At 45.7% G+C, this 22468-nt stretch overlaps 3 protein-coding genes across 9 annotated transcripts in view; 2 read left to right on the top strand and 1 right to left on the bottom strand.

The window, feature by feature from the left end:
* The window catches only part of LOC142582351 (uncharacterized), a 61463-nt gene extending 59525 nt beyond the window's left edge, over nucleotides 1-1938 (top strand). For all 3 annotated transcript variants that reach the window (XM_075691962.1, XM_075691964.1, XM_075691963.1), the window contains exon 8: nucleotides 1653-1938. In XM_075691962.1, the coding sequence (XP_075548077.1) occupies nucleotides 1653-1899 (247 nt within the window). In that variant the 3' untranslated portion in view covers nucleotides 1900-1938. The remainder of the gene's footprint in view (nucleotides 1-1652) is intronic.
* The window catches only part of LOC142582352 (uncharacterized), a 35212-nt gene extending 17386 nt beyond the window's left edge, over nucleotides 1-17826 (bottom strand). For 2 of the 5 annotated variants that reach the window (XR_012828418.1, XR_012828414.1), the window contains exon 1: nucleotides 17531-17826. The gene's annotated coding sequence lies outside the window, so the exon portion shown is untranslated. Of the gene's footprint in view, nucleotides 1-7511; nucleotides 7904-17530 lie in introns of those variants that run through there. The other 3 variants (XR_012828415.1, XR_012828416.1, XR_012828417.1) reach the window with 2 other exon arrangements.
* On the top strand, nucleotides 9995-14102 carry LOC142581818 (uncharacterized). The gene is made up of 2 exons (XM_075691267.1): nucleotides 9995-10324; nucleotides 13491-14102. The coding sequence occupies exons 1-2, from the start codon at nucleotides 10267-10269 to the stop codon at nucleotides 13979-13981; spliced, it is 549 nt and encodes a 182-aa protein (XP_075547382.1). The 5' UTR covers nucleotides 9995-10266; the 3' UTR covers nucleotides 13982-14102.
* Nucleotides 17827-22468: the final 4642 nt, after the last annotated feature.

Genomic DNA, 22468 nt, shown 5'->3' with positions numbered 1-22468 from the left:
CAATTTATTCCGTTCCATGTTTGCTGTGCGGTAATGTAAAGTGCAATATGTCATAAATGCCTGGGCAACGTCCGAGAGATAAATTTAATTTTTTATGTGCTATGCGACGTTGTGCAGGTGCTGTGATGAAGCATATCGCTTAGCTGCGATTAGTGGTTCAATGTTTGAACCATGCTGCTGCAGTGCTTTTGCGGCACGTGGCCAAAAACTAAAGAAAAATGCCCTGCTAACTTTTTTGAAGCAGTGCAGCTAAATAGATTCGCTTTCAAATAGACTGTCCCATCGAAGCAGCAACCTCGAAGCAACACCGAAGCGGCAGGAGAAGATGCATGAACCCCTTTTTCTTTAGGAAGCCACAGTCTCTTTGCTTACGTGCTGTCCGGCAACGTAGCATTCTGTAAGATGAGTTTTAAACAATGGTGGCGATATGTTTGCGGCGGAGCTTATCTCTCCGCGAAAGGGCGGCAGCTCGGTGATTACAGCCTAGCAGGCGTTACTTCTTTCCAATGTCTTGCGTAGAGATATTTAATAAAGAGACTGAAGTAACAGAATGAAATAAATATAGGTGCTTATGGGCGTGTGTACTTACGTCGTGAAGAGCGGCTCGCTCGGGTGCTCGAGTGAGCCTGCTTTCTCGACGTTCAGTCAACCACAAAAGTTTACGGACCACGGGATCACAGAAAGCGTTCAATTTCTGAGCAGCCTGTGACAGTACTAGAGAGCAAAACCGAAAATCAGTCTTTTTTTTTAATCTACTAGTAGAGGTTCTATATGCGAGTACTAGGCTCTGTTGTGAGGCTGTGCACATGTTCAGCTTTCCTCAGGTCTGGCGTGCCGTAAAATTTTGTGGTTGACTGTACACTCTTTCCCTCTAGTGCACCGCGTGCCACGGGGCACAGCGGGATTGCCTGAATAAGGTCCATTGCGACGTTGAATTCGAGAGGTAACGGCCGATCTTGTAAGTTGACGAATGCATATTATCGCAAAAATATATATATATATATATATGTTTGTGTGTGTGTGTGTGTGTGTGTGTAAAGAGAAAGAACGAGGGAAGGATAAATGAACGGCAGGGATGTTGGCTAATCGGTACTGGGGTAAGGAGAAAGTGGAGAGAAAGATGAAGAGAAGTATAGAAACACCACTGATGATATCACTGACGTAGAGAAATTTCTCTGCTTTGTATCACAGGCAGTCGTTATGTCCGGTAGCCTTCAGAAATCGCAGCTGCGCTTTTGCGGCCTTCTGCCATAGTGACGTGCGAGGCCATGGTCCCAAGATCTTGTCCAACGAGAAAAGGCTTCCGTCTAGCTTGTTTTTTTGTAGATCAGCGGGCCTTCCTAGCGTGGTTGTTCGCGATCGTTTTGTATGTGTACCTTTATTCAGTCGTGTGATTCCTTGTACCGTAATGATGGCACCTTTGGCCTTACAAATCTACTGGGATAGGATGGATGTTCAAATGGAGTAGCCCGAGTAGAAAGACTTTCTAAATTTACCTCGTGCCCGCGCCTCAGGTGCGATAAATGTGGTATAATTATGATGCTGTGTTCAGCCAACGGAAAGGCAGTTTTCATCTTTTCTCGACTTTTTTCTGCATACTGTGCTGTTTTTGAACCACAAATTCGCCTCGTCTTGTCTCTTCGTCCCTACAGCAACATGCAGTTTTATTCTCTGTGCGCCCGTGCTTCGATCACTAAGTCATGCGGTGAGACCGCAGCCGACCAGGTGATGGACCTGATCAACGGCATGGCGCAAGCACCCATCCTGGCCAGCTGCGGGAACAGCATACCCGGCTTGGAGAAGTGCCGCAATGCGCCATACATCGCAGCCGACAAAGTGACGGTGCCTAAGGGCACCGTGCTTTCGCGGCAGCTCAAGATTATCCTAGAAGAGTCGTGATCAAATTCGGAGAGGAATAAACTGGTCCGATATCTGTGATGCACTGGCGTTGAAAGCTATTTGTTCTTCAATTTGTGCCAAAAAAATGCACGCGCGCATATACTTTTTGAAAGAACCAACGGTATTAAACATGGGAAACGCGCATCCGCTGGAAAAGTTTCGCAAAGTTCCCAGCCAAATGCACATGTATCCGCACATGTGGCTTTTGTTCCCCTTATTTTTTTTGATAATTGCGTGAAGCGCGGAGCGGAGCATCTGTAGTAGCGGTGAATCATTCGCCGATTCGACGAAGCGTGCCATTTAGGCCACTGTTATAACTGCTAAGTGTGAAGAGCTACAAAACAGGGGCGAAATTGACAAATTTAAGTCGCAAGAGCTGTTTGCCGGTGGACGGCCCCCTTTGGTAAGAGGGAACACCAAGCCGCCATGGTGGCTTAGTGGCCAAGGCATCCTGTTTCTTAGCTGGGGGTTGCAGGTTCGATTCCAGGGCGCGGTGCCCGTGTTTGAATGGCGCCTAATTCAATCCCGTTTACTGACAGCTTAGATGTATGCTTAAGAACTTCAGGTGGTCCTAAATCATCCAGAGCCCTCTGCGACGGCATTTCTCGTAGTTCTAGCGCTGCTTTTTGGATGCTATGCTTATTCATGGGGAATAAGCAGGGAATACGACATATCGGTGGGCGGCAGCTTGCACTCATGAACCGTTTATACGTAAAAACTGCTTTGCAAGCACGAGTCCGCGAGTCTTTGTGTCGAAAAGGATTAGTGTTCAAGAGATTTTTGGTCCTACTAGCGTGGTAGATTTATGCAGGAACCAAGAATATAACGCGTTCATGTTAACGTGCGCAAGTAGATCGCGCAGCTCTCTAAACATTTTCACAGCCTAAGGGTCTTCGGTTTGCCTGTTGTCATTACGGGTATAAAAATCATTGCGCACACTGAGGACAAGCTCAATTTACACGTACGATGAGTAGTCATTATTTCAAAACTGTGTGTCAGGTCTGGCCTACCAGTGCACACAGAAATATCTTACACGAGAATTTGACAGCGACAGTTATAAACATTTATTTATTGCACGATTCATATAATATGTCGCAGCTAACATATTTTACTTGCCCACAAAAAGTCGCCAAAAAAGAAAACTTCATTTGTCTCTATCAGCCAATCAGTTTTGCCATTTAAGGCGATGGTATTAGCCGTGGGGCAATGAAGCACCCTTTATGCACTTATAAAGGTATTAAACCTTTTAGTTGTGGCGTCTGTGGGATTTGTCGGGTGCTGATAGTCACTAGCGCTATAAAAAGTAATACCATGAAACCTATACGACAGGGGAACGGGTCAGATGCATGGCGGAATTAGTGAGTCAAGACGCAAACTCGTCCTGACGATGATGAACACTTGAACAAGGCAAGTGCAACTTCGAGTTCGTCCATAGTGAAAGGAGCGTGCATGCGGGGGTTGCGTGAAATCGGTGAGTGGTCGAGTTTCGATGTTCCAGCGGCACTAGTTTCGCCAGCAATCCACTTGCAGAAATTTTCAGCGACGCCAGTTTCTCTGCATTGTTGGTGAAGGGCCCAAGACTTGAACAGGTTGGCACTGCTGAGGGTCCTACAGAGATCACGAATATTTCTCCATATGTGAGACAAATGTCTTCTTGGATCCAAAGACTCGTAGAACGACATCCATCTTTGCAATGTCAATTAGTCCATGCGACGCTGAATTTTCCTCTGAGTTGGTCTGGCCAACCTTATTAAGTCATGTACGGACTTTGTACGCCTGTATCTTCGCTAGGCACGGCGACGAATTGCATGAAGCTTCTGCAGCTCAATGTCGTATTCGGGGCGTGTAGACGTTCTCGAAAGCGAATGCATGGCAGTCTCTGGGGCACCTGTTATAGCGTCCTCTAGGCTAGAGGACAAGTCATCATGATGGCCGTCTTCGACAATTGATTTTGACATCGGCCAGCCGATACATTGGGTGACGCCTGGAAACTTGCACATCCGTCAGCACTTCAATCCTATGATAAGTGGGGAGGTGGTCACTTCCCCGCGTTTCAATATCCGAAAACCACTTAACCTCACCGGTGAAGGAGCGTGAAACAAAGATGAATCCCAGGCCGCTATTGTAGAAAGCTCCACGCAAAAAGGTGGACCTTCCATCATTTAACAAGCACAGCTTGTTAAATGATTGGGAGGGAAATGTTCGGAGGGAAATGACAAAGAAATAGCATTCATGAGGGATCGCAAAATGTTGATGGCCTGGAGATTATGAGCCAATGTCGCTTCAGCAGGTTCCGCAGCCATTGCGGTTGGCGGAGTTTGGGGCAACTCAGCCACGCATAGTGCCCTCGGTAGCTCAGGCCATTCTTCAAGACGGGCGAATCTTTACAGTTTGTTTTCCTTGTATTCGTCTTGGTTGTGCTGTGCGTTGATGCGGACACCCCCTTCTGACGGAAGATGGTGTGCTGCTGCCGTTTTTCGTGAACGACTTTGGTGTCGATGCCGACGACACCGAAGAGTGGCAGCAGCGTTTCGAGGCGTTGTATTGTCCCATAACATTCGCTTGAGGATGGCGAATTCCTTCCGCACCCGCGGGCAATCCTTTGATGAGGCCTTGGGAGCACCACTGCTGCTAGGGCAATTTAGAACATCTGTGCGGCAGGCTTCTTCTTAATGGGACTCAGAGCACCGCGCGTACACGACGTTGTTTAGACTGACACCCTTTTCGTGGCCATTGCTGCAGCATTTGAAGCACTGGAGGGGCTTCGGGTCAAATGGTCGTACAGGATGGCGGACATGTCCTACTTTGACGTGAAAAAGAAAGCCGTCTCCTTCAGACAAAACCACCACACAGCGTGTATTTCCAAGTCTGTAACTCTTCGTAATGAAAGTGCCCTTCGTCATTGGTTTGATTAGTATTGGCAAGTTTTCATTCAGGACGAGAACGTCCACGTTATAAATGATGCCCCCAGCCCAATCCCCACCTGTAGGGATCACTGATCGTACCTGTACATTGTCGATCTCAGTTATATTACATAGGCCTTGTAGGGCACTGCGGTGAACCACGTCAACTGCTAGGACATTTTTTCGTGAGTTCATTCTCGCGTCTTTATTCTCATTTTGTGCAATTTTCTCTAGCAACGAAGAGATGAAATGCCTGTTTAGGAGCCGCAAATTGGTCGTTGGGTCCACAGGCGTGAACAACGAGAGTGCGGCCAGCGCTGCAGTGCACTCTTCGTGGTAGAGACACTTGCCGACAATTACGCCTGCAGTATTCTTTGCTCTTCTACCAACCACGAGTTTGAAGTCGTCGTCCCAGGAGTCATAGCTATCCAAGCATATCTCAGTGGCCTCGCTGCCTGTGTCACTTGATGTGCTTCTACTTTTCCTGGAGGTCATCCGGCCCGACGGCTGCGCACCAAGAAAGCCTCGGAGTTCTCTTTATCCCTTGCCGCAAGGAGGGAGCGGCAGCTCCCAGAATAGCAGGGAAAGAAAGCGAAAAATTAGAGACAAGGGTACAAGCATTCTACCCAAGAATCACTTCATCTTCCTTCCTCGAGGTACTCGTACGCAACAAAAGATGTAATATATAAGTAATGCAAGAAAAAAAGTAGCGATATGATATGCACGAGCGGTTAGCCACATTAGACAGGCAGACGTTGGAGTACGCACACGCACACACTCGCGGTTGGTAGGCTACCTTGCACTTAGTGTACATAGAATGTAAGTTGTCTCAGAAGATCTCAGAAGATATAAAAACTGAGGCTGCCCCAAATACGTATAGCAGGCTTCGAATAACAAACGAAACTGCCTTGACCGTGAAGCCGAGTGCACAATCAAAAAGGCTGGAAGAAGATATAATGAAATCAAGGTTTGACCTCGACCAACGCAACCACAGGAAAAGGTAAAGACTCCATTCCAGCTTATGAAGAAAGGCTAAATATCTTTAATTTCGCTTTGAGAGGCTTGGGGAATATGCGCAGGAGTTGATAAATGGTCTTTCAGGCATGAAAAAGCTGGCATAAGGTAGCGAGAACAGCTGCGTTTATGGCTGTTGAGCTACGCTCGTGTGCAAGCAGGATCCAGTGAATAATGGTTTCCTTCCACAGAAACCTTTGGGTTGCGCAAACATGGCACGCACTGGCACGAAAGCCGTTTAGGTGTTGGAGCAAGCAGCCTGTTTGAAAGCAGGGAGTCTCCCGGCTTCTATCAACCTAACGAGAACGCACTGGCGCTTTGTCAATGCACGATTTTTGAAAGGTTGTTGCAGGGAACGTTTATGCAGTGAACTGTTGAAAGCAACAAGCTCAGTGGAAAGCTTCGTTGGTCGAGCTTTATTCAAATCTTTAGCATTATAAAAATATTCTCGGGTTTTACATGCCCGAACGCCAATCTGTTTACGAGGGATGCTGTAGGAGGTTAGACTCCTGGTTAATTGAGACAATTCGGTGTTCTTTGCTTAAACATAAATCTAAGTACACGAGCGTTCTTGCATTTCGACCCATAAAAGTAAAGCTGCTGTGGACGGAATTTCACCAGTCACTTCGCGCTTACCAACACAATGGCATAGCCCATGAACTGCCGTGGCAGGTTCCTTATTTTGTTAATTTTAAGTTGTTCAATGTTTTATTTGATAACGCACTCAAGAACCTACAATCCGACACGGCGCCAATAGGCTTGAAACAAATTTTGTCTGTAAAACACTTTAAATTGGCCTCATTATAGAAAAGCACCGCCATGCGGAACTTTTGAGCCAAGGTCAAGACATAAGAAGCCCCCTCGTAGTCAGACAGAGCTCTCCCATCATAATCCCTGGTATCTTGTCTCGAGATACGTTCAGCATTAACATTAATGGAACTTGGAATGAAAATTAACACTAGTAATGAACATGAGTGAAACTACACGCTTATAATGAGGATTAGCTGTCGTACCATTAATGTTTTCTAGAGATGGGGGGGTTCGCCTACGAGGCCCTTTCGCGTGGGCATGATGGAGGGTTCATTTATCGCTATTTCTCTGTGTGCGTTCAAAAACAGAATATAACAAATATTTGACGTAAGCAAATACGACCGTAAAGTGAACAACGACACAAGAGAGAAGGCACGTTGATTAGAACCAATGACGTACTCTGCTATGTGATCTTCGGTATATTAGAACTTATTTAGAAGTTACGCTTCCAGTTTAAGTACAATGAATTTTAATGCGCGAAGAAATGCGACAAACGACTAAAGTGACTCCTTGCTGTGTTGTAGACATGGGTACGTTCGCTGAGAGACCGAGAAAGGAGGAAGGAAGTGGACTTCAGTTACGTTTCAAAAAAGCATACTGCGAACCCTAAAATACAACAGGGGTCGATGAACGCTTTCTTTGCCGCGTCAAGGCTTAGACCGAATGTTAAAGCTTTGAATGTCTTAGCGCGCACCCAACGCACAAGAAATAAAGGAGAGAGAGAGTGCAAGATGGCGGCGACGTTTACATGAAGGTTAGCGCAGCTCACTGTATCTCAAGAGAGTTCCATGAAACGAAACTTTTAAGCCACTTTCCTTCGGTTCATGAAAATTCCGGCATCGCATCTCACGCACGAACTCCAAGCCATGACGCACAAATCGATTGCAGCGCGCTTCTGTCACAGCCGTGCCGAAGTGACTGCGTAAACCTGAACTGCTTACACACGCTCTCCAAACTGAAACCGCACATTAGGCGATTGTAACTGCTCTGCGGCGACAATGTGGTGGCGAATGGCCATCGATTTTATTCAGGAAAGGTGGCTGCAACTGTACTGTGGTCTGAGGGAAGTGACGCTTCCACAGACACGACTGCAAATCGAACAGATTATTCTGGAGTACGCTTAAGTTTGACCACGTACACCACCTTACAGATCTTTTATTACGGGACGTGGCAACAGATAAAGCTTCCCGGATATTTCTCAGTCTTCTTCTTGACTCTTATGGCAGTCCAACCATGTTACTGTCTGTTTTGCTTGATTACTAAAAAGCCGCAGCCATCTAGAGAAAGTGAAAAAAAGAAGGTCACAAAAAAGGTTGCGATCACAAAGCTGACTTTAGTGAACGAGACTTTTCTGTTTCTTTAAGAGAAGCCGTGCTATACGTGGCTTTCGCAGCGCTAAGCTTTAGTAGCCAGTTCCCATGTTATGAAAAAGTTGTATATTGCTTTTGTCAAGTTTTGTTCTGGTTGTATCACGTGTTGCGAAAATATTTGTCTGGCTGCTCGCGCAAGGTTTTAACTGCATTCCTTTATTGATTCGGTGTGTTTTCACAAGCATTTTAGTCTGCGAAGGTGTTGCTCACTGCTGGGCTACCTGTTTGAAACTGTGCTGAAAACATTATTGAGCGCGAAATCAACATGACGGCCGAGGTAGAAACTATCTCTATCTATCTTGTTGGAAAATGTTGTTCGAACTTGGAAACGAGCGCTTGTCCTTTATGTTTGTTCTTACACTGATTTTCGCTTTCATTTCGTGCTCATTAATCTTGTCAGTACCAAAAGATCCTGAGAAAGCACAAAGGGACAAAATAAAAGAAAGAGACAAATCATTACGTTGGTTGTCCATTATCAGGGCCGTATGCCAGTTGTCCATCAGCCACCGACTGGGACAATGTGTGAAACTTGCCAGCGTTGATGTCCTTAGGTGAACGTATTATTGTGAGCAATATGAGCGGGAACAGAGAAGCGCGTGCCAGATACCCTCAAACCCTGCTATGGGCGATACCTGGCGGCCGCCGTCGGAAACAAAGTGGAAAGGAAGTCGCTGTTCTAATAAATGTTCGCACTCTCACCGTGCGTCTCTTTACACAAAGTGCGGAACTTCGCATCGCCAGAGCACATTGATAAAGCTGTTTGATATTGCGGTTACTGATAACTTTGTGCACCGAAGCGTGGTCAATAGCAGCACTGTTTTGAAGCGTAAACGTACGGGAGCTACTTCCCTCAGAAGTCTGTCCGTCTATCTGGAACGCCTGACACGATGCGCTCCATAAGATATACATTAGGTCGTAGGGGTGTGTGGGGTATATCTGCAAGTACCTTACGCTACACGCAGGAACGGGCGCCTTAGAGCTGCGCTCTAAAAAAAAAAAAGAAGAAAGCATGTCTGAAAATAAAGGACTCGCTGTAAGTTAGTGTGCACGTAACCGTCTTATCGGCTGTCGGCCGCCAGTGAAATGCCAGCTGCCGTTATCGACAAACTCAGGGTGGTGGGAGTGCCAACAGTTAGCGGAAGAGCGTCCCCCTTTTCCCTTGTTTTCGACAGTGCCATCTGCGCATCGCTCTAACTCGGTCTGGGGGCTATTTCCCGCGCGTTTGCGTGTTCCGGCTCATATTGCTCACGATAGTACTTTATAGTACTAGCTTCACAAGAGGGATGTACTATTGCTGCAAGAACTGCGACAACACAGAGCACAAGAAAAACGGTAGCTGCACCAACAGCCGCAATGCAGTGATCTAGTGCCTGGAAACGAGAAACTACGATACTGCATAGTGATAGCTCAGTCGCCTTACTACAACCCTCCACGCGCGCTCTCCACTCTCACTCTTTCTCTGTCACACTCACACATACACACATAAATACACAGACGCACGCGCGTACGCGCACCCACCTCACTCAATTCTTCTTACTGTTTATCAAAACAATAAATAAATAAACATGCGTAAGGTTGCCCTCCTAACGCAGCATGGGGACCGCTGAACCACAGGCAGTAATTACCTGCGCGTTCATCCCTTCTAATCATGGTATTAGACCTTGCGACCGATGCACGAAGGCACATTGAGAGGTCTAAGGCAGAGATATTGCATGAGCAGCAGCAGGATGACCAAAAGCAATGCCGTAGTAAACAGTCGCATGCATGGCCAACATGAATGCAATTAATGTGGCTTGCTTGCAAACGTCTGTTTCTCCTACGCAAGAAGAAAAAAGAGAGAGAGAACGCTCACTGGCTTGCCAGACAAGGTGGTGGGGCTGGGAACGCCGCGAAAAATGATCGCTCCGTTCACGCGACGCCAGTGTGCACAAGGCGAAATACATCCGGCGATTGCGAAGCAGGTGTGCGCTATCGCCCAAGAAAAAAACTGAGGGGAAAGTAAAAAGAAATAAAATAATGGAACAAGAAGAAACGTGAGAACAGCTAGCCAGGTGGAAGTAGAAGCCGAGAAAAGGTCACTGACCCCTCCCATGCCGTCTCTAATCTGGGTTGAAAGCTACGCAAGAATAAACAAAAAGAAGAAAGTGGGTCCCCGTTCAGAAGCAGGAACGGGCCTCGCCATTTCGGGACTTGGCCGAACGATGCAAAGCGGGTGCAGCCGCATGTGAAAGTCTCTCGAAAACCGACTGTGGACGCTCGCCATTTCCAAGATGAGGGCTCCCTGGGTGTGGTGGATTTCCAGTCTGCTGATTTCCTGCTCGGTATTAGGTGAGTAAAATGGTTCAAGATGCGTCATTACCCCCTGTTGCGTGGCATTTCGTATGAAATTTTGCCCTCGTGCAACTTTGTGAGTTATTTTATCGTGGCCCGTAGAATTAGGCCAACATAACGGGGACAAAGGAAACGAAACCGCACTGCAAAGTATAGCGGTTACGACGGAGTGGGGAGAGAGTACTAAATTTCATACAAATCGAGAGCAGCACTACCAACGTTGCAGATACTTCTCACATTTCTCGCTCCCGCAACCAAAAATAGTACGTCCCATATGAACAAAAGATACAGGCATGCGATATCTGTTTCGACGCAACATTAAGTCGTATACATTTATGTTGCAAAATATGACGCGATTGTTACACCGCATGCGTCAGAGATCTCAATCAATTTACTACCGAACGAGCGGAGTGACGTTCTTGCGTGCAGTGGCCATAGCGTACCGCTGGCGTTCGCGAGCAGAAAATGAAATCTCAAATATTGGAAGCATAAAATAACTAGTGATATCTCGGGGAACATCCATACAGACAGCATAGGTTCTTCTGCCTTTCGCAAGTCTTTTTTGTTACGCAGAAGCTTAAGAATTAATATTCAAGCCTTAACCTTCCCCCTTATTTCACCCATGAAAGAAGAACTAGAATATTCTTGCTTCGTATGTGTCCCTTTTACTAATTTTAATATCAGTAAACTAGAAGCTATCGAAAGAAATGAACTGGAGTACGGTAGCTAGCTGGACGAGTCGGTACATCTTCATAACTATCACACACAGCACGCGCTAAGAAACACGGACGAAGACTCGTGCGTGTTTTTAGTGCGCGCTGTGTGTAATAGTTATCCAAAGAAAGTAAGGTTTATTTATTCTAAATTCAAACTTTTAGAACGACTATGTGAGCTCATGACAGCCAACAATATCGAAAAATTTGAAATACGACGGACGAAGAACCATCTAAACTTTCTTTATTCACTTCTAAATGATAAGCACATGCTTGGCCACAGAATTGATTTAACTCCTCTATCCATGAGGCATACAAAACATCATCGAGCCCATTCTCTAACTCCGTATTTTGCTAAAACTAACACGTTTAGTGGGATTGGATAAATTTTATTAAAGGCCCTGCAGGACGGCACGTCAGCGCGCAGAACACGTTGCAGTTTTTATTTTTTTCCACGTACGCTATCTGACTTGAACCGCCTAACTGAGCCTTACGAAGTGTATGTTGATTAGATTTTTTATTTATGTTGTCATGTACAATGCATTGCAACAGTGCTATATATTCTTTAGTAAAGCAATGAAGGGGGCTAGTTGGTGAACGTTCATGGTTATATTGCGCTCAGTTTTACAAACACGATACTAAGGAAGGACAGGACGTGGACGGACGAAGCGCAAACTGGTAGTTGGTAGTTTGCGCTTCGTCCGTCCACGTCCTGTCCTTCCTTAGTATCGTGTTTGTAAAACTGAGCGCAATATAACCATGCTATATATTCATTTTTGTTGTTTCTTATGATTGTGTTGCAACTGTGTTTTCAATTGATTTATAATTCTGTTTAATTTATGATCTCCACAATTGGGCTTTATACTTACCTGCCTTTTGTTACGCGTGCCTGTTTTATAAATAAAATAAATAAATAAATAAATAAATAAATAAATAAATAAATAATAAAAAAAACAATTCCCACAAACGATACGCGATTTGCCGCAATCATACGTCCACAACCTGTAGTTGTAATGCATAAAGCAGCTGCGTAGAAGGCGTCTCAGATCGAAAACAGCGGCTCCGAAAAACGTGCAGAAGGGGACTCCTACGACCACACTACTTTCGTAGCTTCCGCGGCTGTGGGCACTAACTGTGAAACAGAGCAAAATAAGCTTTAAGGAACGTGATTAATTAGGTTGACGCAAGACAGGATGCACTGGAGATCTCTCGCAAAAGCTTTCCTCTTGCAGCACAGTAAAAGCAGGTTGATAATAATGACGAATATAGTTTATCATACCAATTGAAAATTTGGTTGTCGGAGAAATAGAAAACAATGAGAGCAGCTGGTATTTGTGATATTTGTCGACAAAGATGTTTATACAGAAAGAATAGACTGGCGACTACCTGGGGAGAACTTCCAACGTAGTTTAGGTCTGGCCACCACACAGTGCCGGCAAGACTATTCTACACCGCAGTACGCCATACAGCAAATGCAGTTGAAATAAGCAGCAAGGGTTACGTGCCATAATCGATAACTACGTAGAATGTACTTTGGTTTAGGGTGATGGAGCGGTCACTGTGATCCCGACGCCAAAAATGCTTAAGGAATGCTCTCAATGCACTTGTAGCTCAAATACGAACATTATTGAAAACTAAACTAGGCAATACTGCCGTTTGCCAGCTCTTTCAGCATTTGTCTTCACGAGAAAACGACTTACGAGGAAATAGAAATAAAGACCAAAGGCCCCTCTGTCAACTTATACCGCACAAGAACCACGTGAGTGATGACGTCAGAGATTTGGAGTGATTTTGAGTATTTAGGTACTTTCTTTTGTAGAAGCGATCTCCGAAAATTGACACGCCGAATTTGTTTTCTTCGCCATCAACTTCTCTCACGTCTCGCAATTACTTGACTTCCGCGGTTAGCTGCCGCAGACAGTGCCTCCGCTGCAGAGGATTCGGGAATGTCAAGGGTGGCACGGTGCCTACGCTTCTGCTTATGAGAGCGCACGTGGTCTCAGTCGGAGAAGCTAACCAGTTTGCTGTTTAAATTAAGGTCGCTAAAGTTTAATTTTCTTCGACATGTTGGTTCGTATATAGCGTTACTGTATTTGATGATTAATCTTAAACTTCTGATAACATGGCACAGAAGTGTCTCGGTCATGCAATACAACACTTTATGCTGGAGATCGAGCTTAAATACGTCGCGTAACGTAAGAAAGATGTGTATCAGTCACTTTAATACGACGTGCTTAAACGGCTGTGTCGCCGCTTTTTTAGCCTCATGGTGTGCAAGGCTGCCGTCTGGAACCCGAAACCTTGACACTACTAAAACTTTTCATGGTCAGTGTTAGCCTTTACCTTTCATCATGTCCTGTCGCGACTCGATGGGATTGCGTTTATCACATATTCCCACTCTTGTCCTTCTAACGTCAATGTCGTTCTGCGCATGCGCGAACCACGCGCAGCCGGAGCCGCACCGGCCTCTCAGGAGTGGCGTCTGCGGTATGCGGCGTTCACCACGAGGGACCCGGAGTCGTGCCGGCTGGAGCCTGAGCGGGGCCTGTGCTACGCGGCCTTCACTCTCTACTACTTCGACGCCGCGGCGGGCACGTGCGAGGAATTCCTGTACGGAGGCTGCGGTGGCAACGCCAACCGATTCGGCTCACTCGAGGAGTGCCTGGCCACGTGTGCCAGAGCGACTGCCGCTGCCGGCAAGGCGCAAAAGGCGGCACAGCCAGCGAACCACCGATCAGGAGGCGACGCTTCTTCGCCCAGCGCCGCCTCGCATGCAAATGGTGCCGCGGGCCTCGAGGCACAAGCGACGAGATCGCGGACGACGCCGACACACTCCACGCCGGAGGCAGAAAACCGACGAGTGGGGCCTGCCTCGATGCACGACGCCGCAACTTTTATTTCCTCGGATTTGTTCGGGCCGCTCGACGGGGAACAAGTGTAGGATGCTGCGCGGCTGTAGCTTCGCCGAGGTGACACGAAAAAAAAAGTCGCACTCGACTAAATTTACTCGGTGTCTGTGCTTTGAATTTCAGCGTCGGTTCAGTTTACCTTCGTGTTCATGAGAATGGGACGGTGTGGGAGATTTAAGAAGCTTTTGGGATCAGCTTGACGGGCTTGCACAGCCTTGCACGTGAAACGGAGCAATAAACACCGGGTGTTGAGCACTGGCAAAAAAGACTGACGACAAAAAAAAAAAAAAACTTGTCCTACCTTCGCAATGCGTCACGCTTGATACAAGCCTAAACAGCAACCTCAGTCAAATCGATGGTGGAGGTGGGACATCTAGCATAAAAACTTCATAGAAATATAGAAGTCGGCGTTTCACGTAGTCGTAAAAGCGAAAAAGAAAAGGGAAAATGAAACGTGTTTATAAGTGCAGGAAACTGGTCGCACTTTCTACGCAATTGCTTAAGAGTTGCTGAAACAATTTAAGTTGCTTATTACAAGTTGTTACGTCCCCTCCATGTTGGCGAACTTATTGCACGCGAATACTTCGCAGTACAATCACGTCGCAATGCCATGCGTATAGACAACGATGGCGATCTGTTTTCGAACGACTGTAGATACGGGGCTTATGGCAATAACGCACATGCAGGCTCAAAGGCTTGCGGAACGCGGAATCTGAAAAAAGAAAGGTTTCCTGAGTCAGGACACGAAACCTGCATTTCAAGTGCGCTACGAGGTCTGTATGTAGGCGACCAACATAGTGTCGTACTGTTTTAATGGCTGCAAACTAAAACATGGCTGACATTGGGCTTTCTGGCGATACCCACATGAATTAAAATATTGACCCTCGTGTAAATAAGTGAGAACTTTATCGTAGAATTCCGGATCTCTAATAGGAAGTTTCGTTGATAAATGCAAATCGCGCCGGTTCGCTGTAATCGTGAGCCACAACTATGTTCATAAGCGTTCATGGCGATGACAACTGTTGGAACGACTTTTAGAACGGCGCACAATCACTGTGACTTTTCTATTTCTTTCCGCTGTAATCGACATCGTAAGTACAAATGTCTGTGCGCATGGGAAATAGGTGATTTCTAAATGCCTACATAAAAAAAGGAAAAACAGGACGTGGGCTCTGTTTACCTGAAGAGTTCTACGTTTTGCAGATAATAAGCTGAGAGCAATAGTAATGGTTTTATCGCATTCAACTGGTAATAACTGTCAAGAAAAGTATTTTTGCATATGTATATAGTCCGACGGTGTAATGTGATGGATATACGGAGAGCGATAAACTTTTACCTTATGTATATTTGTATTATAGGAACACTGGAAAGCAGCGCAAATGGTCTACAAATGCAAGCGTGAGGCCCTATCGCTGTAATAGTGATGTGATAGCACGTTCACGTATTCTTTTAAGTTTGGAGTTGACGGTACTCAGATATTTTTACGTCATTTACAAGCGATACGCACGAAATGACTATAAGTAGGTTTTGTCGAGTAGTGGCACGGGTTCATTAGTGGCCTGTACGATCAGCTTACGAAAACAAGTCGGGTCCGTAAATGTAATGGAGGCGCTCTATTGCTAAAAGCTCAAAATTGCGTGACGTGAAGCTGATGCTGCACCCCTCTACTACGCGTTCGACGTTTCGTTGGCAGTAACAAATTCACGTTTGTTCTTGTACCGCTGGCGTGCGCTCGTATCAGCAGCGAGATCAACGGTTCATAGATTGTGGGAGAACATGCGCGCATGACTCTATGGATCTATGTAATATAGGCGACGTGCGCAAAAACAAACTGCAGTGACAGATTTCTTGTCACGGACAGTGCGGTGGGGGCAGGGGTGGATCCATTTGCATATGTGTTGCTAACAGAAAGCAATGTCAAAGCTAACCTACCCCATATACTTAAATTTTGCCAAACTCACTAAATGGAACATGTAAAAAATTCGTAGTCACTTCCCGTTAAAGAAGGCGCCTCGCTTACGACACGGCAGGCAGCCACTGATACCCACACTTGTCCGGTGGAAATACCTTCATACTTGACGGTGGTTTCTGCTGTACTTCGCTGGAGGACTCCGAGAAGAGAGCACTTTCATAGTTTTTCTTTCTTTTTCTATTTACTTGCTTCCCACTGCACTGACTGATTCCAGGGAGTAGCAGATGGTTTCTTCGGTCGTGATTCGCATAAGAGGCGTCAAAACACGTACGCATCGCTCGTTTCCACATATGGCCTTAAGCGCAGAGTAGTGCAAAGTGTTCGCGGTCGTGGATGGCATGATGAGCGCGCCGCCCGGGTCGTAGATGTGCTTGAGCGAAACCCGAATTCAGACAAGAGCTGCAATTTGAGACAGCCCCAGTCCAGAAATTCATGCACTGGTTCAAGCAACATAACGCTCACAACGGCCTGTATACACGGCTGCTCACGTCGAAGATATAAATGCAGCCCGTGAACTGTTTCCAAACAGTGCTTCACGATCAGACTGCTCGTTTGAACGAGATAGCACATGCTGGAAGACATAGAGCTAAGCTCCGGGCCCATTACTGTCCATATATATGTGACTGGGTTCCTCTTTCACTCATATCCGCCGGGGTGGCTTAGTGGTTGTAGCATACTGCCACTGAGCGTGAGGTCGCAGGTTCGATTACCGTCCGGCGGCACTGCGTTTCCACTTGGGTGGAATGTGAACGCCCGTTTCCATTGACTTAGATTCATTGTTAAAAACTTCATGTAATCAACAACAACCGGGAGTCCATCCCTAGGTCGTCATAGATGACCCTTGTGCTACTTGGGATGCTAATCTCAATTTCTCAACTTTGTAAAAAAACAAAACAAAAACCAACATTGTCTGCCGGTGCGTAGAGCACGGAAATCGGCGGTTTACATCCGTCACTAATGGACCACGGCCACAACCCTTTCAGAAGCAAGGTTTCCGTTCGTCTTTCAAGAAGGCGAGCACAACAAATATGCGCTTGTAGACACAAACACACACGCGTGCCCTTTGTATGTTCTCCTCTGACAACCTAAAACCCACACGAGCATTCAATTAGAGCGCGTATTTGTGTCGTACTTTCGTTACTGCGTGTGCGTTATTAGTGGAATTCAGGCTCACAAACTTAGGTTCGTGCCTACAACTCCCACGACACTACTTCGCCCTATCGAATAATCACACGAACGATGGGCTCACATTCGTTTCTCTTGCTGTTATAATTCGTATATGCGCATTTATTGATCATACGTCACATTACTTTTGTTGCAACTCAATTTTTGTTGTATTTATTTAGTCTGCTTTTATGCTTAGTTGTGTATGTTAAGTATCGCTACCCTGTTGTATTCATGGTTGTTTCAACCCCCCCCCCCCTCACACATGTAAATGCCGTTCTGGCTTTTACGACACTTGCATAAATAAATAAATAAATAAATAAATAAATAAATAAATAAATAAATAAATAAATAAATAAATAAATAAATAAATAAACAACGAAACTAAGTCGAATATTTAAGGCATTGGCATTTTAGTGGGGTGCGAGCTACGCGCTTTACTTACAAGAACGGAGCGAGCCCACTAGGGTCACAACCGTAGATATGGTGCCGCCGGATACGCTGAAGAGACTGATTTACTTGCCTGCCAGTTCCAGTGCCATGTGGAGTTCCACGAACTTCAAGGTTACACACTTTCTCGATGACCCAAGAATAACACAGACCAGTGCTTGCGATCAATTGCTCCGCTAAGCAACGACGAGGCTGAAACACAATACGCACGTACCGAAATAGAGTCAGCCAGCTCGCGTTCGTCGTATCGAAAAGACTGAAGGAGAAAGCTCTTTATAGAAAAGCTGAGTGGCTCACCGCTCGTCACTGTAGTCCTCGGCCTGTCACGCTTGTCGTCTGCAATCTCTATCCGTTCGCTGCTTTGTGTTGCCTTTTTCGCCGTGCTTAAAGCGTCCTCATCGTAAGGACGGCAGCCGCCTCTATTTTTGTGATTGTTGCTACTGTTGCGTTCTCGGCACGTGGCGCTTTTTGTCTCGCTCGTCGTCTATACTTATTCGGCCTCTCTGTGACAGCAGGGGTTAGGACGTCGCTTCTTTCCGTCGAATGGTCTCAGAAAGCGGCATGCAGAAGTCTGTGCCACACCTGCAGCGGGTTTCAAGCGCCATCGCCAGGCGGCCAGATTGAAATTGAAATTGAATTATTCAGTATAGATTACAGGTTATAAGAAAGAATAATATACAGAAGGAGGTGCCATAGTCAAAGACTGTATCGGGACCACCTGTTATTTATAAATACGCGTTTTATAAAGCAACGAGGAAAACTACATCAAAATTCTATATAAAGAAACATGGAAGAAAGTAAGTACTGGAGAATGCAAAACAAGATTAAGAGTTAAAATAAATCTAACGAATAAAATTATACACTTGCACGGAGAAAATGCAGCAAAACTAAATGAACTAAACGAAATTGACAGTAACGGACAAAAATTTTACCCAAACATGCAATACAAAAACAAGAAAAAAATGTCAATATCTACATGACCATAACTGCAACAATAGCAAAAAGAAACTTCGAAATATACACGACCATTAATAAAAAAGAAAGGTATCAGAACAGCGGAATACTTGAAATAATAAGAGTGAGAAAAAAAGAGAAAGAAATAAGAAAAAAAGTTAACGTTAAATATTTTCTGTTAGAAGAAAATTCTTCAGATGTGTTTTTTTTAAATATGGATGATGAACGCGAAGTTTTGACGCAAAGTGGTAAGGAACTGCAAAATGAAAAAAGCTGAGAAATTAAATGATTGTTTGCCATAGTTGGTGCGCACCTGAGCTAAAATGAGTTTACTGTTTAAGGCAAATCTAGTGACATTAGCGTTTATCAGGCATGTTTTAGGAATTACACATGCAGGAACTTGATTATTCAGTAACTTAAAAATAAATATACTCAAATTATACAACACAGTTTCTTTGACAGACAGAATGTTATTAGAGTGTAGCAATGGGAGAGCGCTAGTATTATAGCGACTAGAGGGGACTATTCTAATTGCTTGGTTTTGCAAAGTTTGAAGTGAACTGAGGTGAGTATTATATGTATTTCCCCAACATATTAACGAGTAGTTAATGTGTGACTGTATAAAAGCGTAATATAGCGAGACAAGTGTAGAACGGTTAAGGAATTGGCGGGCTCTTATCAGTAACCGAATACCATAAGCAACTCTCTTTTTATTATTCGAGACATGATAATGCCTCGAATATTAGTATAATATTCGATACACCAAGAGCTCACTTTTTGTCGCCCCCTACGTCGCAACATAATGTTGTACCCCACGTAGACTCTCTGCATGCGTTATGAATGTGGTGTACTACTCGAGTGAGAATTAGCGTGTCGAAAAATTAAACATAACAATAAATGCCAAGGTATTTAGAAAGAATCGTCTGCCCTAGAGAGCACGTTAAGGGGAAAAAAGGAATACGAGCAGAAGGCATTGTGACAGCACGATACGACTCAGTTTAACCTCGAAAATCTGCAGCCTGTAGTTTTCCGAATTTGTGTCCACAACATGGGAAGCAGCTCGCAAAAGCGATAAGGCACGGCGGTAAGGCGAAGGCGAGCGACGCCAGGGCGAGAGGGAAGCTCGAGTCATGTCCTGGGAAAGCGAGGGAAAGCAACCACAAGAGGTTGTGTACGATTCAGAAATGTAGGAATCTAACCTAGGTGTCCTGTCTCCCTCAAAGGTAGCGTAGACTCGTTTTTAATCCTGCGGACACCCGAGAACGAAGGAATCAAACTTAGGTGCTTTGTCTCGCTCAAAGGTATAGAGCGTAGCCGCGTCTTTCTTCTTGCGGACGCCGGCGGTAGTAGCGAGGATATATGGCCGGGAATACCGCAGTATAGAAGCAAGAAAGGTGCGACAAGCGCCACAAAGAGTAGTAATGCTGCGAATGAGTATTCGCTGTCACCGAAGCCAGGTAGTCGCAGTAAGCTTCTGCAGGTGGTAAGTGAAGGTTTGAGGTAGGCCGGGAGGCAACGTCCGAATAACTGGGCGTACGAAATGCTCCAGTGGACTTGTCAAGTGCGGCGCTTGTCATCGACACCAGTTTCTCCTTGATGATGTCACGCAGTCTAGAAGGAACGGGTTGAATGGTTGCAAGCATCGCTTGTACAGAAAGATGTCCCTGAAGTTTTTCCCTAATAAGGGCACGCACCAGCGCTCACAACTCAGGGTTACCGTTCAAACGAGTGTCGCAAGAGGCGCGTGGAAGGCGAATGGATTGGAGGGTGTCAAGACGGTCGGCATGCTTTGATAATATCACGAACGCTGTTTGAGCTCTGAATGACGAGAGCATTGAAGCCGGTTCAGTTGATGCCCTTCAGTATATGGCGAATACGGTCAGCTTCCGCCATATTACTCTGTGCGCGGCGGCAGAGAGCGAGGACGTCCTCAATGTAAAATGTATAGGACTCGTCAAATTTCAGTATGCGTGTTGCCAGCTTCTGTTTCGCGACTTCGATGCGTTCAGAGGGCACGCGGATGATCTGGCGAAATTGCTAGGTGATTCTTGATAAGTCCGAAAAGTCACTTTCATGGTTAAAGAACCCCGTATCGGCAACTTAGGTGAGGCAACAAGCGACGTACCGTAGCTTGTACGTGCCGTCGAAATGGTTGACGTCGCTTGCCCTGTTGTAGTGCTCGAGCCAATCATCCAACGTCGTCTCCGCGTAGTCCGGCAAATACAGGAGGGTCTATTGTCGCCAATATCGCCGACGTTGTGCCAGTATGTGTCGTCATTGTTTCGCTTGTCTCGTCCTTCACGCATGGTACGCCTGCAGGAGGCCACTCTGATGCTATTGAGGCCACCTTAATTTCAAATCTCAATACGGCCCAGCCCAATTCTCTCCTCACCATTTTAATGAAGCATAAAGTTTGCTTTGACGTTTCTTCGCGAGCCTTGGGTCAGAGCTCTGTAACGGCTCGTGGAATTAAAACAGATGGCTCTCGCATCATTTGCCGTCACCCGTACGGTGTGTTATCTTCAGAACGAAAAGTTATAGAACAGTAAGTGAAGGACATGCTCACATGCAGTACATCTGCAGGCTTGGAGTGACACCTGGCACCGGCAAAACATGGCGAGAGTGAGTGGGGCTATACTAATCCAGGTACAACCAAATTAGGAAGGCCCACTAATCTTCAGCAAGAACACTCCCTCACCACAACAGGAACTGGTCTCCCTGGTGCAGTATTCGGCCACTACCTCCCGAATGATTCCTTCAATAAACCCATGGCCCTCAGTGCCCCGCAGCTGCGGAGCCCCTGACCAAAGCGGCGGTGGTCAGACCTGTAACGCAGCAGAGGGTGCTAAGAATCTCTGGGTCCGGACAGACCGCCAATGGAAACTGACACTGTCAACCTTTAATTGTCGAACTCTGTCGACTGAGGTTAGCTTAGCAGAACTCTTTGAGGAACTATCAGACATTGTTTGGGATATCATCGGCCTTAGTGAGATTAGAAAAACTGGTAAAGCTTATACATTTCTCAATAACGGCCATGTCCTCTGCTATAGAGGTCTGCCAGATGAGAAGCAATACAGGGTAGGATTCCTAATTCATAAGGATACAGTGGGCAACATTGACGAATTCTACAGCATTAATGAGAGGGTAGCTGTAGTTGCAATCAAATTTAATAAGATGGATAGATTAAACGTTGTAAAAGCCTACGCTCCAACATCCAGTCACAATGATGAGGAAGTCGATCAGTTTTAAGAAAGATGTTGAATTAGCGATGAGAAAAGTGCAAACGCGATATGCGGCAGTAATGGGTGACTTCAACGCAAAAGGGGGCTAAAGCAGGCTGGGGAACAAGCAATAGGGAACTACGGCGTCGACTCTAGGAACGCTAGAGGAGAGATGCTGGTAGAATTCGCAGAAAAGAATAAACTTCGAACAATGAACACCTTTTTCAGGAAGTGTAGCAACAGAAAGTGGACCTGGAAAAGCCCTAATGGTGAAACAAAAAATGAAATTGACTTCATATTTTCTTCTTATCGCAGCATAGTGCAGGATGTAGAAGTGATAGTTAGGTTAACGTGCAGTGATCATAGGTTAGTGAGGGCGAGGATTCACCTCAATTTGAAGAGAGAAAGAGTAAAATTGATCAAGAAGAAGCCGGTCAACCTAGAGGCAGTAAGGGTAAAAGCAGACAAATTCAGCCGGCTACAGCAAACAAATATGCAGCCTTAGAACATAGAGATGAAGATGACATAGATATAATGAATGAAACTGTAACTAGGCTGGCTTCAGAGGCAGCAATTGAAGTGGGAGGCAAGGGACCAATGCAAACAGTAGGCAAGCTATCCGAAGTAGCAAAGGACCTAATAAAGAAACGACGAAGAATGAAAGAGTCCAACTCAAGAGATAAGATAGAATTCGCAGAACTGTCGAAACTGATCAACAAGGCGACAGTAAGTGATATTCGAAACTATAACCCGAGAAA

Source organism: Dermacentor variabilis, chromosome 5 (genome assembly GCF_050947875.1).
Source record: "Dermacentor variabilis isolate Ectoservices chromosome 5, ASM5094787v1, whole genome shotgun sequence".
Classification (NCBI taxonomy): Eukaryota; Metazoa; Arthropoda; class Arachnida; order Ixodida; family Ixodidae; genus Dermacentor; species Dermacentor variabilis.
Note: the sequence above shows the minus strand (reverse complement) of the source record. Positions and strands in the feature narration are given on the sequence as shown.